Source organism: Saimiri boliviensis, chromosome 11 (genome assembly GCF_048565385.1).
Source record: "Saimiri boliviensis isolate mSaiBol1 chromosome 11, mSaiBol1.pri, whole genome shotgun sequence".
NCBI lineage: Eukaryota > Metazoa > Chordata > Mammalia > Primates > Cebidae > Saimiri > Saimiri boliviensis.
In genome coordinates this window covers 51,462,371-51,481,969 of record NC_133459.1, presented here as the reverse complement: position 1 = coordinate 51,481,969, position 19,599 = coordinate 51,462,371, and the positions used below count along the sequence as shown (strand labels likewise).

Here is a 19,599-nt window from a genome sequence, read left to right as displayed (position 1 = left end):
GATTGAAGATCAACTCAATGAAATAAAATGAAAAGTCAAGATTAGAGGAAAAAAGAGTAAAAAGAAATGAACAAAGCCTCCAAGAAATATGAGATTATGTGAAAAGACCTCATCTACATTTGATAGATGTACCTGAATGTGACGGAGAGAATGAATCCAAGCTAGAAAATACTCTTCAGGACATTATCCAGGAGAACTTCCCCAACCTAGGAAGGCAGGACAATATTCAAGTCCAGGAAATACAGAAAACACCACAAAGATATTCTTCAAGAAGAGCAACCACAAGGCACATCATCGTCAGATTCACCAGGGTTGAAACGAAATATAAAGAGAAATGAAAAATATTTTACATGAGTTATTTAGTTGGAAAAAAAAAAACGGAGAAGGAATAACCAAAGAGGTTAAAAAAACAAGACAAAGTGCAGTGGCTTACATCTGTAATCCCAGCACTTTGGGAGGCCAAGACAGGAGAATCACTTGAAGCTAGGAGTTAGAGACCAGCCTAGCCAATATAGTAAGACCCCATCTCTAAAAAAAATAAATAAATAACTGAGCATGGTGGCATACACCTGTAGTCCAAGGCAGGAGAATCGCTTGAGTCCAGGAATTCAAGGCTATAGAGAGCTATCATTGTGCCACTGCACTCCAACCTGCATAACAGAGTAAAACCCTCACCTTGAAAAAACAATTATAATCCATGATTCAAGGAGACAAGATTTGTATTATTTTTCCTATTTCAACTTCCTGCTATGGAGTACTTTAGGTACTTCCCATACCATAGTCTATATGTGAATACTTTCTCTATGACCAAGTTCTACAAGAACTATTGCTTCAATTTAATTCAAAAAATATTTTACATCTTATATATCCTGGCATCCTTCATAATTCCTTAATAAAAAAACTGTGGTTTCTCATCTCATGCATATAACTAGTAAGAATCCTCAAAGTTTTTAAACTGTAACATACCATATTTTTCTATATGTTCTTTTCCAGCAAGCCCAAACATCTGAGGAGCAACTGGGTGAGAAGACAATCCATACTTATCGATCAGGAGGTCAAGATGTTTATCCAAGGGATTGGTTCTATCTGAAAACTAAGAGAGGGGAGACAAAATTTCATAAGTAGTTGACACAATAAGTGTCTTTTTCAAAACTACTAGAGTGCTATTAAGACATTTATTTATTTATTCTAAACACACAGTACACCAAAAATGGTCAATGTGAATAAATCAGGACGTGCTCCACAGGGAAACATGGGAAGAAGAAAAAATAATCAACCAAAGCAAGGAGGTATTAACTCTTTCAAGAAATAGTTATTGGGCATCCAATATGTACCAGTAACTATTCAAGACATGAGAGAAGGCCGGGCGCGGTGGCTCAGCCTGTAATCCCAGCACTTTGGGAGGCCGAGGCGGGTGGATCACGAGGTCAAGAGATCGAGACCGTCCTGGTCAACATGGTGAAACCCCATCTCTACTAAAAATACAAAAAATTAGCTGGGCATGGTGGCGTGTGCCTGTGATCCCAGCTACTCAGGAGGCTGAGGCAGGAGAATTGCCTGAACCCAGGAGGCGGAGGTTGCGGTGAGCCGAGATCGCACCATTGCACTCCAGCCTGGGTAACAAGAGTGAAACTCCGTCTCAAAAAAAAAAGACATGAGAGAAAAAAGAGCGAACTAATAAGACAAAGACTCCGCTCATCTGGTGTTGACATTGACGGGGGAGGAAGGTAAAAGGTGATGAGGACAGTGATAACATATTTATGACTCAGTGATGACTAATAAGAAAAGACTATTAAATGATTAATATAAAAAAGAAAATAAATATAAAATATAAGTAATAATACTACAGAAAAGAAGAAATCTGAATAAGAAGATGAAGTCTGAAGGTGGAAAGCACTATTTTATAAACAATAGAGCCAGACGCAGTGGCTTACGCCTGTAATACCAACATTTCGGGAGGCCGAGGCAGGTGAAACACCTGAGATCAGGAGCTCGAGACTAGCCTGACCAACATGGAGAAACCTCGTCTCTACTAAAAATACAAAATTAGCCAGGTGTGGTGGCACATGCATGTAATCCCAGCTACTTGGGAGGTTGAGGCAGGAGAATGCCTTGAACCTGGGAGGCAAAGGTTGCAGTGAGCCAAGATCTCGCCATGGCACTCCAGCCTGGGAAACAAGAGCGAAACTCCATCTCAAAAAAACAGAACAAAATGAAAACAATAGTCAAGGAGGCATCATTGATAAGGAGACAGTTAAGCAGGAATGAGAAGGAATGGGAAGTAAGTCATTTGGATAACCTTGGGAAAGAAACATTTTAGGCAGATAGAAAAGCAAATACAAAGATTTAAGGCAAGAGCATAACTGGGTGTTTGAGAAAAGGAGCTAATTAGAACAGACAAAGAGATACTCAGAGAGTATAACCATCTCTGTTTCCATAGTTCTAGCGGAGATCACCATTCCACTGCAAATATTCCACAAAGGGAAAGGTGTTTCCTGTCAGTTTACCTACTAGACTATAAGCTCGCTGAGGACAGGAACTCTTTTTCATACATCTTTGTATGTATACTGAATGCTAGCACATGACCCGCCAAATAGTAAACATTTTATAAATTTTTAAATGAATAAACAAAGATATTTTTTGGTCCACAAAGGAGTTCTAAATGGAATACTGTTCCATCATTCTCCTTGATTAAGAAAAAAATAGGCCAGGCATGGTGGCTCACACCTGTAATCCCAGCACTTTGGGAAGCCAAGGCAGGCGGATCACCTGAGGTCAGGAGTTCGAGACCAACCTGACCAACATGGAGAAACCCCATCTCTACTAAAAATACAAAATTAGCCAGGTGTGGTGGTGCATGCCTGTAATCCCAGCTACTCAAGAGGCTGAGGCAGGAGAATCACTTGAACCCCAGGAGGTGGGGGTTGCAGTGAGCCAAGGTGGCGCCATTGCACTCCTGCCTGGGCAACAAAGGCAAAACTCCAACTCAAAAAGAAAAGAAAAGAAAAAGCCGGTGCAGTGGCTCATGCCTGTAATCCCAGCACTTTGGGAGGCCAAGGCGGGCTGATCACCTGAGGTAAGGAGTTCGAGAATAGCTTGGCCAACGTGGCAAAACCCTGTCTCTACTAAAAATACAAAAATTAGCCAGGCGTGGTGGCAGGTACCTATAATCCCGGCTACCCAGGAGGCTGAGGCAGGAGGCTTGACCCTGGGAGGCGGAGGTTGCAGTGAACCCAGACTGCACCATTGCACTCCAGCCTGGGCAACAGAGCAGGACTCTGTCTCAAAAAACAAACAAACAAACAAAATAGAAAAAATTAGCCAGGCATAGTGGTGCATGCCTATAGTCTCAACTACTCAGGAGGCTGAGGCAGGAGAATCTCTTGAACCTGGGAGGCAGAGGTTGCCGTGAGCCAAGATTACACCACTGCACTCTAGCCTGGGCGACAAAGCAAGACTCAAAAAATAAATAAATAGGCTGGCACAGTGGCTCACACCTGTAATCCCAGCACTTTGGGAGGCCAAGATAGGCAGATCACCTGAGGTCAGGAGTTCAAGACCAAACTGGCCAACAGGGCAAAACCCTGTCACTACTTAAAAAATACAAAAATTAGACAGGTGTGGTGACAGGAGCCTATAATCTCAGCTACTCAGAAGTCTGAGGCAGGCAAAATTGTTTGAACCCAGGAGGCAGAGGTTGCAGTGAGCCAAGATCATGCCATTGCACTCCAGCTTGGGCAACAGAGCGAGACTCTCTCAAGTGAATGAATGAATGAATGAATGAATACATACATACATACATACATACATACACACAGCAGGCTTAACATTAGAAAGTGAAACCCAAAAGATAGTGAACCAATTATCTTTCAAGTATTAAGGTTTTGTTGTTGTTAAGCTAAACTAGAATTCTGCACTCAGCAAATATATCTTTCAAAAAATAGGTAAAGATTTAGTCAAACAAACAAAAGTTTTTTTAATTACCACATATAGACCAACACTATGAGAAATGTTAAAGGAAATTCTTTTTTTTCTTTATCTTTTGAGATGGAGTATCACTCTTGCTGCCCAGGCTGGAGTACAATGGCACAATCTCGGCTCACCACAGCCCCCACCTCCCGGGTGGAGAGAAATATTTTTCTTATTTAAAAAATATCTTTAGCCAGGCGCGGTGGCTCAAGCCTGTAATCCCAGCACTTTGGGAGGCCGAGGCGGGTGGATCACGAAGCCAAGAGATCGAGACCATCCTGGCTAACATGGTGAAACCCTGTCTCTACTAAAAATACAAAAATTAGCTGGGCATGGTGGTGCGTGCCTGTAATCCCAGCTACTCAGGAGGCTGAGGCAGGAGAATTGCCTGAACCCAGGAGGTGGAGGTTGCGGTGAGCCGAGACCGTGCCATTGCACTCCAGCCTGGGTAACAAGAGCGAAACTCCGTCTCAAAAAAAAAAAAAAAAAAAAAAATCTTTAAAGAATAATTGACTATTAGAACAAAATTAGTAACTAGTATGGGGTTTGTAATATACATAAGTACAATGTACTACCTTTTTTTTTTTAAGACACGGTCTTGCTCTGTTGCCCAGGCTGGAGTACAGTGGTACAGTCTCAGCTCACTATAGCCTCAACCTCCCAGGCTCAAGCGATCCTCCTATCTCAGCTTCCCAAGTAGCTGGGACTACAGGCATGCACCACCATGCCCCACTAATTTTTTGTATAGGCAGGGTTTTGCCATGTTGCCCAGGGTAGTCTCGAATTTCTGGCCTCAATCAATCCTCCTGCCTCTGCCTCCCAAAGTGCTTGGATTACAGGCATGAGCCACTGCACTTGGCTACAATATACTTCTAGGAGGAGGCAAACAACAAAAAACATGTCCTAGAGTTCTCATAATATTACAGTGAACAGACATATTACTTAAAAGTGGTCTGTGGATAAAGTTGTAACTATAAAACATAAAACTACCGCTAAAAGCAAAACAAAACAGCAGAGGTACAGTTGATAGGCTTATAAGATAGATAATCCTGCCATGGCCAGTGTGAAGCTACTAACATGGATGTCACTGAAACGAAACATGAGAAGATGTGCATAATCAGACATGGCAGGATGGTACAAACTAGTAGGTATCAGTTCCAGCTAACTACTAGTTTAAACTCAACCATATCAATCAGCACACTAAATAGGAAAGATACAAAAAGTCCAATTAAAAGGCAAAGATTATTATATTGTTAAAAAGCAAGACTCGACAATGCTGTCTACAAAAACCCAATTCAAGTATATAGACAAAAATAGGTAAAGGGATGGAAAAATATATACTATTCTAATTCTTCTCAAAAGAAGGCTGGATTGACTATGTTAATATCAAAGTAGATGTAAGATCAAATAACTGATTACAAGGAATAAAGAGGATTATTTCACAATGATGAAGGGGTCAACTTATCAAGAAGATATAACAATCCTAAATGTTAATATATCTAATATCAGAACTTCAGCATACATGAAACAGAAACTGATAGAACTGAAGGAAATAGACAAATCTACAGATATAGCAGAGATTGCAATACTTCCCTCTTAATAACTGACAGAACAAGTAGTCAAATCAGTAAGGTCATAAAAGACTTGACCAACCTTATTAGCCAATTTGACATAAGTAGCATTTATAGAACACTCCACCCAATAAGAACAGAGTGCACACCCTTTTCAAGTGCACACACTATATTTTTCAGAATAAACCATATCCTGAGCAAAAAAAAAAAAAAGCCTCAAATAAAAAAATATGAGTCAAACACAGTGGCCCACACATGTAATCCCAGAACTTTGGGAGGCCGAGGTGGGTGGATCACTTGAGCTCAGGAGTTCAAGACCACATGGCCAACATGGTGAACCCCATCTATATTAAAAATAAAAAATTAGCTGGGTGTGGTGGTGTGCACCTACAGTCCCAGCTATTCAGGAGGCTGAAGTTAGAGAACAACCTGAACCCGGGAGGTAGAGACTGCAGTGATCACAGCACTGCACTTGAGATCACACCATTGCACTCCAGCCTGGGTGAAAGAGTAAGACTCTGTTTTAGGGGAAGAAAAAAAATAAACACACACACACACACATTGCATCCAGGCATGGTGGCTCATGTCTATAATCCCAACACTTTGGAAGGCCCACATGGAAGGCTCACTTGAGCACAGGACTTTGAGACCAGCCTGAGCAACATAGCAAGACTTCATCTCTGCAAAAAATATAAAAATTTAGCTGAGCATGGCTAATTTAAAATAAAGAATAAATTAAACCCAAAGTAAGGAGAAGAAAGGAACTATCACTTTGGGAGTTTAAACTAGCTGTTAGCTGGAACTGAGACCTACTAGTTTATACCATCCTGCCATATCTGATTATGCACATCGTCTCTCATGTTTGGTTTCAATGACATCCATGTTAGTAGCTTCAAACTGGCCATGGCAGGAGCATTTATACCACCAAAGTTGGCAAATGCTACCAATTAGGGCTCCCAGCACTTTGGGAGGCAGAGGTGGGTGGATCACAAGGTCAGGAGTTCGTGAACAGCCTGGCCGACATGGTGAAACCCCGTCTCTACTAAAAAAAAAAAAAAAAAATACAAAAATTAGCCGGGCATGGTGGCAGGCACCTGTAATCCCAGCTGCTCGGGAGGCTGAGGCAGGATAATTGCTTGAACCCGGGAGGTAGACGTTGCAGTTAGCTGAGATCATGCCATTACACTCCAGCCTCCGTGACAAGAATGAGACTCTGTCTCAAAAAAAAAAAAAAAAAAAAGGCCGAGCGCTGTGGCTCAGCCTGTAATCCCAGCACTTCGGGAGGCCAAGGCAGGTAGATCACAAGGTCAAGAGATTGACACCAGCCTGGCCAACAGGGTGAAACCCTGTATCTACTAAAAAATATAAAAATTAGCTGGGCGTGGTGGCCTACATCTGTAGTCCCAGCTACTCGGGAGGCTGAGGCAGGAGAATTGCTTCAATCCAGGAGGCGGAGGTTGCAGTGAGCTGAGATCGCGCCACTGCACTCCAGCCTGGTGCCTGACGACAGAGTGAGACTGTCTCAAAAAAAAAAAAAAAAAAAAAAAGTCTCAAAAAAAAGAAAAAGGAAATCCTCCATATGTGACAACATGCATGGACCTTGAGAACATCATAGTAAGTGAAATAAGCTACTCCTGTAAGGACAGATACTATTTTTATGATTCCATTTTTATGAGTTATCTAAAATAACCAAATTCACAGAAGCAAAAAATAGAATGGTGGTTGCCAGGAGCTGAAGGGAGGGAAAAATAGTTGTTCAACAGATACAAAGTTTTAGTAATGCAGATGAGTAAGTTCTAGAGGTCTTCTGTAGGATGTTGTGCATATAGTTAACAGTATTGTACTGTATACCTAATTTAAGAGAGTAAATCTCGTGTTGTTTTAGTAAATTTGTTGAGTTGTGAAGTCACCACAATCCAGTTTTAGACATTTTCATCACCCAGAATGTTCCCTCAATCCCATTAGCAGTCATTTCCCACTCCTGTTCTCTCAGGCTACACAGATCTATTTTCTTTTCAGGAAATTACATTTAAATGGAATCTTACAGTATTTTGTCTTTCTCATATAGCTTCTTTCACTTGGCAAAATGTATTTGAAGTTCATCCGTGTTGTAGCATATATCAACAGTTCATGTCTTTCTATTGCTCAATTATATGGATAAATACTACATTTTATTTGTTCTCTGCTCATTGGTCATTTGTCTTATTTCTACTTTGATGCTATTAGAGTAACACTACCATGAACATTAGCATTCAAATCTTTGTATGGTTGTGTGTTTTTATTTCTCCTGGGTAGATTCCTAGAAGTGGAATTGTTAGGTCATATAATAAGTTTAACTTTTTTTTTTTTTTTTTTTTTTTTAATGACGGAGTTTCGCTCTTGTTGCCCAGGCTGGAGTGCAATGGCGCGATCTCGGCTCACCGCAGCCTCTGCCTCCTGGGTTCGGGCGGTTCTCCTGCCTCAGCCTCCTGAGTGGCTGGGATTGCAGGCGCGTGCCACCATGCCCAGCTAATTTTTTTGTGTGTTTTTAGTAGAGACGGGGTTTCACCATGTTGACCAGGATGGTCTCGATCTCTTGACCTTGGGATCCACCCGCCTTGGCCTCCCGAAGTGCTGGGATTACAGGCTTGAGCCACCGCGCCCGGCCAATAAGTTTAACTTTTAAAGAAACTGCCAAATTATTTTTCAAAGTGGCTGTACCATACTACATTCTTACCAGAAATACATGAGGGTTACAGTTTCTCCATGTCCTCACAAACACTTGTTCTTTTTCCAGTTTTTTAAAATTATAGCCATTGTGATACAAGTGTTATGGTATCTCACTGTGTGTTAATATACGCTCCCTTAATAAATAATGATGTTAAGTATCTATTATAGTTTTTATTAGCCATTCATATGTCTTTAGTGAAATATCTATTCATAATTTTTGTCCATGTTTTAATTTAGTTGTTTTTCCTGTAATTATTGAGTTGTAAGAGTTCTTTATCTATAGGTTATACATTCCAAACCCGAAAATTTGAAATTTGAAATGCTCAAAATTCCGAAACTTTTTAAGCACCAACGTGACATTCAAAGGAAATGTTTGTTGGAGCATTTCAGATTTCAGATTTTCAGATTTGGGATGCTCAGCTTGTACGTAGAAAACATATGTTACAAAATCCAAGTAAATCTGAAATCTGAAACACTTTGGTCACAGGCATTTTGGAGAAGGAATACTCAACCTGTATATTATTGACTCAAGTCTTTCATCAAATATATGATTTGCAAATAAAAAAAAAAAAAAAAAGGAATATATAGAAAATCAATGAAAACAAAGCTGTTCCTTTTATTGTAAACTTTCTTTTTCCATGATCACTCTGACAAAAGATGACCATGGAAAAACAGAGAACATAAAAATTACCAACATCATGGCAGGGTGTGGTGGCTCACACCTGTAATCCCAGCACTTTGGGAGGCCCAGGCAAGTGGATCACCTGAGGTCAGGAGTTCAAGACCAGCCTGGTCAACATGGTGAAAACCCCGTCTCTACTAAAACTACAAAAATTAGCTGGGCATTGTAGTGGGTGCCTGTAATCCCAGTTACTTTAGAGCAGGCGTCCCCAAACTTTTTACACAGGAGGCCAGTTCACTGTCCCTCAGACCGTTGGAGGGCCGCCACATACTGTGCTCCTCTCACTGATCACCAACAAAAAAGATGCCCCTTCCTGAAGTGCGGAGCGGAGCGGGGGGTGGAGGGGGCCGGATAAATGGCCTCAGGGGGCCGCATGCGGCCAGCGGGCCGTAGTTTGGGGACGCTTGCTTTAGAGGCTGAGAAAGGAGAATCGCTTGAACCAGGGAGGCAGAGGTTGCAGTGAGTGGAGATCGTGCCACTGCACTCCAGTATGGGTAACAAACACTGTCTCAAAAAAAAAAGCTTGTGAAAAAATTCAACAGAAGGACTGACACTACTCAATTTCAAGCCTTACTTAAAACTACAGTAATTAAGACAGTATGGGTATTGACAAAAAATCCAGACAAATAAATCAATGGAACAGAATAAAGAGTTTAGAAATAGACCCACATAGGCCGGGCGCGGTGGCTCAAGCCTGTAATCCCAGCACTTTGGGAGGCCGAGGCGGGTGGATCACGAGATCAAGAGATCGAGACCATCCTGGTCAACATGGTGAAACCCCGTCTCTACTAAAAATACAAAAAAATTAGCTGGGTATGGTGGCGCGTGCCGGTAAGCCCAGCTACTCAGGAGGCTGAGGCAGGAGAATTGCCTGAACCCAGGAGGCGGAGGTTGCGGTGAGCCGACTGATCTTAGACAAAGAAGCAAAGGCAATATAATAAAGGTAATCTGCCGGGCGCGGTGGCTCAAGCCTGTAATCCCAGCACTTTGGGAGGCCGAGGCGGGTGGATCACGAGGTCAAGAGATCGAGACCATCCTGGTCAACATGGTGAAACCCCGTCTCTACTAAAAATACAAAAAATTAGCTGGGCATGGTGGCGCGTGCCTGTAATCCCAGCTACTCAGGAGGCTGAGGCAGGAGAATTGCCTGAACCCAGGAGGCGGAGGTTGCGGTGAGCCGAGATCGTGCCATTGCACTCCAGCCTGGGTAACAAGAGTGAAACTCCGTCTCAAAAAAAAAAATAAAATAAAATAAAAAAAATAAAAAAAAAATAAAAAAAAAATAAAGGTAATCTTTTCAGTAACTGGTGCTGGGACAACTAGACATCCACATGAAAATAATGAATCTAGACACAGACCTTACACCCTTCACAAAAATTAACTCAGAATAGATCGTGAACCTAAATGTAAAACGCATGTGGCAGAAAACCTAGATGACCGTGGGTCTGGCATTGACTTTTTAGATACACCACCAAAGGCACAATTCATAAAAGAAATAATTGAAAAGCTGGACTTGGTTAAAATTAAATTTTCCTCTGTTGCCCAGGTTGGGGTGCAGTGGCGCAATCATGGTTCACTGCATATCAATATGTTCTAACCAGGAAAGATGTTTAACTGTTAATTGAAAAACATGTAAAATATCATTAACCTTCCCTATATCTTTAGAAAGATGTTTTGTTTTGTTTTGTTTTGTTTTGTTTTGTTTGGCAGAGCTAGCTGAGGTTTTATTTTGAAAAAAAAGAAAAAAAACAATTGAATTGTTTTGTACCTGGAGGTATCAGCAAGAGGGGTACCCCAGGCAGTAAACTTACTAAAGTTTTTTAACATGTATGTAGGCATATGCATATGAATGCTTAGTTACATATTTCTGTGTTAATTTGGGAAAAAGGCGGGAAATACAGATACTTAATTATTAACATTGGTTACCACTGAGGGAGAAGATTAAATAGGCAGAAGGAAAGACTTTTAATTTATATACATTTCTTTTTAATTATATTATAGGATTGTGGATGAATTTTACTATTTTATAATTTTTAATAATTTTCTTTTTTTTTTTTTTTTTTTTTTGAGACGGAGTTTCGCTCTTGTTACCTAGGCTGGAGTGCAATGGCGCGATCTCGGCTCACCGCAACCTCCGCCTCCTGGGTTCAGGCAATTCTCCTGCCTCAGCCTCCTGAGTAGCTGGGATTACAGGCACGCGCCACCATGCCCAGCTAATGTTTTGTATTTTTAGTAGAGACGAGGTTTCACCATGTTGACCAGGATGGTCTCGATCTCTTGACCTCGTGATCCACCCGCCTCGGCCTCCCAAAGTGCTGGGATTACAGGCTTGAGCCACCGTGCCCAGCCTAATAATTTTCAAATAAAAGTTCAAGGTACCTACCATTCACTGCTGAAAACAAACATATTTTTCATGTGTCATAAACATTACATATTCACTTAACCAACCTTATTTCTCAGTTTTCTCCAGTTGCCACGCTAATCCAGACAGTTTTTTAAAAATATATCATATTTATTCAAACACCCATGACTAGCTTCATGATGCTTTCCCTGACATCTAGGAAGAGCTTATTTCCCCTTACCCACTTCTAAATTATCTTTAAGATCCAACCTATCTTCTACCATTTTTAAAGGTATTCTCTAAAAAGGGAAGCAATTCATTGATTTGAATGCCTATTAAGTGCCACTTCTGTGGTTTCTAAAAAATATTATCACATGTATTTAAGTTAATTTAGGGTAGAGGTCCTTTAATGTTTCAACAGAGAAAATGGGATCAGTTCGATCACATGAGTTACGTAATAGTATAATCTTAGATAACAGTAAGAAATTTATCTTCAACTCATTTTCTTTGTTTTTCTGTTGCCCAGGCTGGAGGCCAATGGCGCGATCTTGGTTCATTGCAACCTCCACCTCCTGAGCTCAAGTGATTCTCCTGTCTCAGCCTCCTGAGTATCTGGGATTACAGGCACACACCACCACACCCAGCTAATTTTCATATTTTTAATAGAGACGGGTTTTGTCATGTTGGTCAGGCTAGTCTCGAACTTCTGGCCTCAAGTGATCTGCCCATCTCAGCCTCCCAAAGTGCTGGGATTACAGGCATGAGTGAATTTTTAATTTTATTTATTTCATTTTTCTTTTCCATAAATTCCATTTAATTTTTTTCATGCCAATAATGTTCTTTTTTGTAGTTTCCTATATACTAAAGAGGTTTCCAAGCTGTATTTTATTTCTCTAAACATAACAAACATGGTTAAATCTGCAACCAATAAATCTAGTTTTGGTGGTCTTCAAAGATTATTTTTTACTGTTTCTTCTTTCTTTTAGTTCTCAATTGTGGTGCCTTGTTTCTTTAATACTTGGTTGTCTTTAACTGTGTGTCCTTGAAATTTTATTTGAAGGGTTCTCAAAGCCTGGAAGGAGGGTACTTTTCTCCAGAAGAAAATTTGTCTAGGTTACTACCATTCTGAAACCAATTTAGATTCAATTCATGGTTTGAGGTTTCCTGGATCACCCACATGATGAGAATGTTGGCAGCAATCCCACGAAGGCTAGTCTGTGATTTATTAACTCAATGAAAAGTTTTACTGAGTTTTTATTCTTTCTCTTTTTTTCTCCCCTGTTTCACTGGATGCCATGGTAACTCTCCCTATCATCTCATGGAAGCAGGGAATTTTACTGCAGGTTTGTCCTATCCAAAGAGTTTACCCCTACATAGTACAAATTTAATGTGGATATTAAACTTCCGATCTTGGGAAGGCCTGAGCTTTGACTACTTCACCTTTCATTCTGGTGGGGGTGGGGCATCAAAATTGTGGTTCACAGCTGCCTGATCAGCAAAGGCCTTTAAGGCAAAAGTAGTTGCAAATGCTGATGTTAATTCTCTGGCATTCACCTGCAGTTCTTCTCTCTTGCTAGTTCTTCAATACCTTTAGGATTTCTTTTTTCATATTCTATCCAAATATTTGTCATCAGTGAGAGAACTGGCTCAAAAAACTTGGCTTGCCGTTACCAGAATTAGAAGTCCCATATTTTATTAACTCTCTTCATTTGTTGAATGAAATTCTTTATTGAATGTAATTCATTCATCAAAAAAATGAATAAATGAATGGCTTTCAAATTAAATAGGTAAGTCAACTTCAAATTCAACAATCTCGTATCTTTGAACATCAATTTCATCACTGGTAAAATAAACAGTTTGAACAAAATTATCTCTAAGACTCTTAACTATTCTAAAATACCAAGATCTATGCATACATACAAGTATCACCTTTCAACTTTTGGGTTATATTACCTCATTTAGTAATTATGCCAAAATAACACTCACTTTTATTCCAAGGCCTCCCTTCTCCATCTTCTCAAATCCAAGAGCCAAGACACATTCTGCCACACCTTAAAGGAAAATGTAATTATTTTGGAAAATTCAAATTTCCAAACAGCTTCAAAATACCATTAAATACTTCTATTTAAATAAGTACATCAGGTCGGGCACGGTGGCTCAAGCCTGTAATCCCAGCACTTTGGGAGGCCGAGGCGGGTGGATCACGAGGTCGAGAGATGGAGACCATCCTGGTCAACATGGTGAAACCCCGCCTCTACTAAAAATACAAAACATTAGCTGGGCGTGGTGGCGCGTGCCTGTAATCCCAGCTACTCAGGAGGCTGAGGCAGGAGAATTGCCTGAACCCAGGAGGCGGAGGTTGCGGTGAGCCGAGATCGTGCCATTGCACTCCAGCCTGGGTAACAAGAGTGAAACTCCGTCTCAAAAAAAAAAAAAAATAAGTACATCAAATGAGTGCACAGTGGCTCACACCTATCATCCCATCAGTTTGGGAGATCAAAGCAGATGGACTGCTTAAGGCCAGGAGATCAAGACCAGCCAGAGCAACATAGTAAGACTTTGTCTCCACAAAAATTTTAAAAATTAAAATGAAAAATTAGCTGAGTGTGGTGGTACACACCTGTGGTCCTAGTGACTTGGGAGGCTGAGGCAGGAGGTCACTTGAGCCCAGAAGTTCTGTATCTAAATAAATAAGCCAATTTACATAAATTGCAAATACATACTATAATCCCACAAAGGTTTTTTGTTGTTGTTGTTGTTTGTTTGCTTTTTTTTTTTGATACAAAGTTTTAGTCTGTCACCAAGGCTGGAGTATAGTGGCAGGATCACAGCTCACTGCAGCTTCCACCTCCCAGGCTCAAGCGATTCTCCCACCTCAGCTCTCTATTAGCTGAGACTACAGGACTGTGCCACTCCATTCAGCTGATTTTTGTATTTTTTGTAGAGACAGAGTTTTGCCATGCTGCTCAAGCTGGTCTTGAAATCCTGGGCTCAAGTGATCTGTCAACCCCCGCCTCCCCAAGTGTTAGGATTACAGATGTGAGCCACTGTGCTGGGCACTACAAAGGTTTTTTTGGATTTTCGTTTTGTTTTTGTTTTTGTTTCTTTTTTTTAAGATAGCAGCTCACTCTGTCACCCAAGCTGAAGTGCATAGTGCAATCATGGCTCATTGAAGCCTAGACCTCCTGGGCTCAAGCAATCCTCCTGCCTCAGCCTTGCATGTAGCTGAGACCACAGGCCTGTGGCACCGTGACCAGTTTTCTTGCCCCCCCCCCCCGCCCTTTTTTTTTTTTTTTTTGGAGAGATGGAGGTCTCACCATGTTGCCCAGCCTGGCCTCAAATTCCTGGGCTCAAGTGATCCACCTATCTCAGGCTCCCAAAATGCTAAGATTACAGATATAAGCCACCACCTAGCCAAAGCTTTTAATAACAGAGAAATTACAGAGAAAATGCTTATATTTTTCTAGATAAGAGAAAAAATCAGGACGGGTGCAGCGATTCACACCTGTAATGCCAACACTTTGCGGGGCCAAGGTGGGAGGATTGCTCAAGCCCAGGAGTTTGACACCAGTCTGGGCAACATGGTAAGACCTCATCTCTACAAAATATACAAAAATTAGTCAGGTGTGGTGGTGCATGCCTATGATCCCAGCTATTAATACTTAGGAGGTTGAGGTGGGAGGAGCACCTGAGGCAGAGAGGCACTGGTTGCAGGAGCTGAGATCATACTACTATACTACAGCCTGGGTGAGAGAGTGAGGCCCTGTCTAAAAAAAGAAATGAGGAAAAATCAATTAGGTGCTTAATTCTTCCCTTGCGTCTCAATATGTTAATAAAATTTTGTATTAATGTAGAAATATGTTTCAGTAATGAATATAAAAAGCTAATTTAGAATCATATTTAGAAAAAATTTAAAATTTGAAATTAAAAATTAAAAAACAAACCCAAAGAATATCTCAAAAGAATTATTTTTGGAGAGAGGGGGCACCTAAAAATGATGTTAAAGTTCAGCTGAGGAGCCAGACATTCCTGCAGGAGCTGTATTTTAAAAAAAGACAGAATGGCCATATTTTTCTTTAAAAATTAAAAGAAATATAATGTAACAGAAACAGGAACCACTAGTATTATCAAACAATATAAAGTTCCAGCAATTAAAACGCTGGGGCTGGGTACAGTGGCTCATACCTGTAATCCCAGCACTTTGGGAAGCCATAGTGGGCAGATCATGAGGTCAGGAGATCAAGACAATCCTGGCCAACATTGTGAAACCCCATCTCTACTAAAATATAAAAAATTAGCCAGGCGTGGTGGCAGGCTCCTGTAATCCCAGCTACTCAGGAGTCTGAGGCAGGGGAATGGCTTGAACCTGGTAGGGGAGTTTACAGTGAACCAACGTCTGCACGCCAGTCTGGCAACAGAGCAAGACCCCATCTCAAAAAAAAAAAAAAATTAAAACAGTGGGTACTGGGCCGGGCGCGGTGGCTCAAGCCTGTAATCCCAGCACTTTGGGAGGCCGAGGCGGGTGGATCACAAGGTCAAGAGATCGAGACCATCCCGGTCAACATGGTGAAACCCTGTCCCTACTAAAAATACAAAAAATTAGCTGGGTATGGTGGCGCGTGCCTGTAGTCCCAGCTACTCAGGAGGCTGAGGCAGGAGAATTGCTTGAACCCAGGAGGCGGAGGTTGCGGTGAGCCGAGATCGCGCCATTGCACTCCAGCCTGGGTAACAAGAGTGAAACTCCGTCTCAAAAAAAAAAAAAAAAAAAAAAAAACAGTGGGTACTGAAATAGTCATTAACAATCAAATCAGTGGAACAGAGAGGACCTAATTTAAAAAACCCTAGAATATATGGAAACATAGGATATGATACACATACAAAAAAACTGAAAACATGCAGCCAAAAAAAAGTATACACAATGTTTACAATGGCATCTCCCCCACCCCCTCTCCCACATTTTTAAAAGATGGTGTCTTGCTCTGTTTCCCAGTCTGGAGTGTAATGACACAATCATAGCAAACCGCAGCCTCAATCTCCTGGACTCAAGCGATCCTCTCGCCTCAGCCTCACAAGAAGCACTAGGATTACGGGTGTCAGCCACCATGCCCACTATGGCAGCATTATTCGTAACAGCCAAGAAATAGAAACAACCCATCAACTGATGGAAACAACAACCAAAAAAATGCAAACAACAATGTCCATCAACTGATAAACAGGTAGAAGAAATGTGGTATAGCCATCCTAGCACTTTGACTTTGAGGGGCCAAAGCAGGAAGATCACTTAAAGCCATTCATTTAAGACCAACCTGGGCAACATAGCAAGACCTCATTTCTATTTATTTTATTTATTTTTTATTTTTCTTGTACATTTAAAAAATAGTCCATCTATTTTTTAATATCATATATCCATACAATGGAATATTACTTGGCCATGAAAAGGAATGAAGTACTGATATATGTTACAACATGAATAAACTTTGAAAACATTGTGTTAAGTGAAATAAACCACAAAAGGCCATGTATTGTATGATTCCATTTACATAAATATTCAGAATACAAAAAAACTCATAAAGAGCAAAAGTAAATTAGTGGTTTCTAGGGACTGAGGGAGGAGAAAATGGAGAATGACTGCTAATGGGCACAGGGTTTCTTTTTGTGGTGATAAAAATGTTCTAATACGACCAGGTATAGTGGCTCACACCTGTAACCCCAGCACTTTGGGAGGCCAAGGCAGGCAGATCACTTGAGGTCAGGAGTTTGAGACCAGCCTGGCTAACATGGTGAAACCCTGCCTCTATTAAAAAACAAAAAATTAGCCAGACATGGTGGTAGGTACCTGTAATCACAACTACTCAGGAGGCTGAGACAGTAGAATCACTTGAACCTGGGAGGTGGAGGTTTCAGTGAACCCGGATCATACTACTATACTCCAGTCTGGGCAAGACAGTGAGACTTCCTCTCAAAAAAAAAAAAGTTCTAATATTACATAGTGGTGATAGGTATATAATTCTGTGAATATGTAAAAAAACAGTGAATGGTACACTTTAAAAGGGTTGAGTTTTATAATCTATAAATTATACCTCGCAATGCCTTTTTAATTTTCTTTTACTTTAATTAATTAATTGTGTTGTTTTAGAGACAGATTTTCACTTTGTTGCCCAGGGTAGCATGCAATGGTACATTCATAGATCCTCCAGCCTCAGCTTCCCAAGTAGCTGGGACACGTGCCACCACACCTGGCTAATTTTTTTATTTTTTATTTATTTATTTTTTTTTTTGATACGGAGTTTCACTCTTGTTACCCAGGGTGGAGTGCAATGGCGCGATCTCGGCTCACCACAACCTCCGCCTCCTGGGTTCAGGCAATTCTCCTGCCTCAGCCTCCTGAGTAGCTGGGATTACAAGCACGCACCACCATGCCCAGCTAGTGTTTTGTATTTTTAGTAGAGACGAGGTTTCACCATGTTGACCAGGATGGTCTCGATCTCTTGACCTCGTGACCCACCTGCCTCAGCCTCCCAAAGTGCTGGGATTACAGGCTTGAGCCACCACGCCCGGCCTCCTCTGGCTAATTTTTTTAATTTTGTGTAGACAGAGTCTAACTACATTGCTCAGGCTGGTCTTGATCTCCTGGGCTCAAGTGATGTTCTTGCCTTGGCCCCCCAAAGTGTTGGGATTACTGGTGTGAGCCACCACGTCTGGCTGATAAAGCCTTTTGAGGGGGGGTGGGGGTTGAGACAAGGTTTGGCTCTATCACCCAAGCTGGAGTGCAGTGGTGCCATCTTGGCTCACTGCAATCTCCGTCTCCCAGGCTCAAGCCATCCTCACACCTCAGCCTCTTAGGTAGCTGGAACTACAGGTGCATGCCACCACACTTGGCAAATTTTTGTATTTTTTGTAGAGACAGGGTTTCGTTACGTTGCCCAGGCTGGTCTTGAACTCAAGAGCTCAAACAATCCACCTGCCTCGGCCTCCCAAAGTGCTGGGATTACAGGCGTAAGGCACCACACCCAGCCTGATACAGCCTTTTTTAAAATAAATACATTATAAAACAATTCCTCTGACGATCATGTGATTAAATAAAATGGGGCAATAATCCCACACTTACTAAAGTACCCTAGACAAGCTCCTTACCACCTTGAATCAGCTGGCGGGCTATAAACAAAGCAGTAGAACCAGTAGAACAGTTATTGTTGACATTGATTATAGGAATTCCAGTCATTCCCAAACTGTGATAGATAGCCCTCTGCCCACAGGTAGAGTCACCTGAATAGAAAAACAAAAATTTTAATATGGAGAATTACGGTGCTGCAATACAACATAATACTACACTATGGATTTTTTCAATATTATTCCTTTGCCTAGCATACAACATGTGCAGGACAGTACATATCTTAGAAACAGTTTTAACACTAACCATCATTTACTCTGCAACAAAGCCTAAAAACAAAGAATATATGTGCACTTTCTTTACATAATGCAGAGGTAGGGAAGTAAAGAAATTATCAGTTAACAGAAAACAATTCCATCTGGCCAAGGCTGTATGATGAAGCAATATTTCTGTCAGATATAAATCTTTAAACCTATGCCAGTGATTAAAGGCCATGATTTATTTTTCATATAAAGATTCCACAACTTCAAAAAGTTTAAGAGACCCTGCATGCCAGGGCATTCCAGGAAAACATGATCCACATTAAATACACATGTGACTTCCTTTTCCAAGTAACATGACCACCCAAGGTAGACGTGCTGGAGCAGTGTGATGGGAATATCTGAAGGTCGAGACTACTCTCCAGGAGTCTTCAACAAAATCAGTAAAGTCAGGGATCTGCTTTATAATAAATGTATTCTGCATCCCTTTAACCCAGTATGTTTCCTTTCTAGAATCTCTTGATATCTTGATATCTCAAGGAAATAAAAAATCATAGATAGGTGCTGATAACAAGTCCAGGCGTGTGAGAGGGGTTTTACTGTTTACTGAGAGTGACAGCAAGGAAAACTGAGCCAGCCCCCAAGCTGAAAACTGCTCAGGGCATTCTAAGACAGTAAATAATATAAATATGTCTCACACCAGATGAACTAGTTCTTTAAACACAGGATATGTAACTCTGCCTCCATTGTTCCCTCGTAAAGAATGCTTTCTAGTTTATCTTTAACCTACAGTGAAAATACACTAGCTGCCTGGTTAGTTTACCCTTAATCTATGAATGAACACACAGCATCAGCTTATTAAACTTATCACTGGAATGTAAAGAACAAATATGTGCATCAGAGTCTGCTCTTGGCTCTCAGCTGGGAATACTGTCAGGCCCCTGAGCCCACCTTTG

General features: G+C 41.1%; 1 protein-coding gene across 1 annotated transcript in view; it reads right to left on the bottom strand.

The window, feature by feature from the left end:
* SCP2 (sterol carrier protein 2) overlaps positions 1–19,599 on the bottom strand; it is a 121,092-nt gene that overhangs the window by 74,706 nt on the left and 26,787 nt on the right. The window contains exons 4-6 of the mRNA XM_039474595.2: positions 18,407–18,538; positions 13,259–13,323; positions 967–1,093 (exon numbers count right to left, since the gene is read on the bottom strand). Of these exons, the coding sequence (XP_039330529.1) occupies positions 967–1,093; positions 13,259–13,323; positions 18,407–18,538 (324 nt within the window). The remainder of the gene's footprint in view (positions 1–966; positions 1,094–13,258; positions 13,324–18,406; positions 18,539–19,599) is intronic.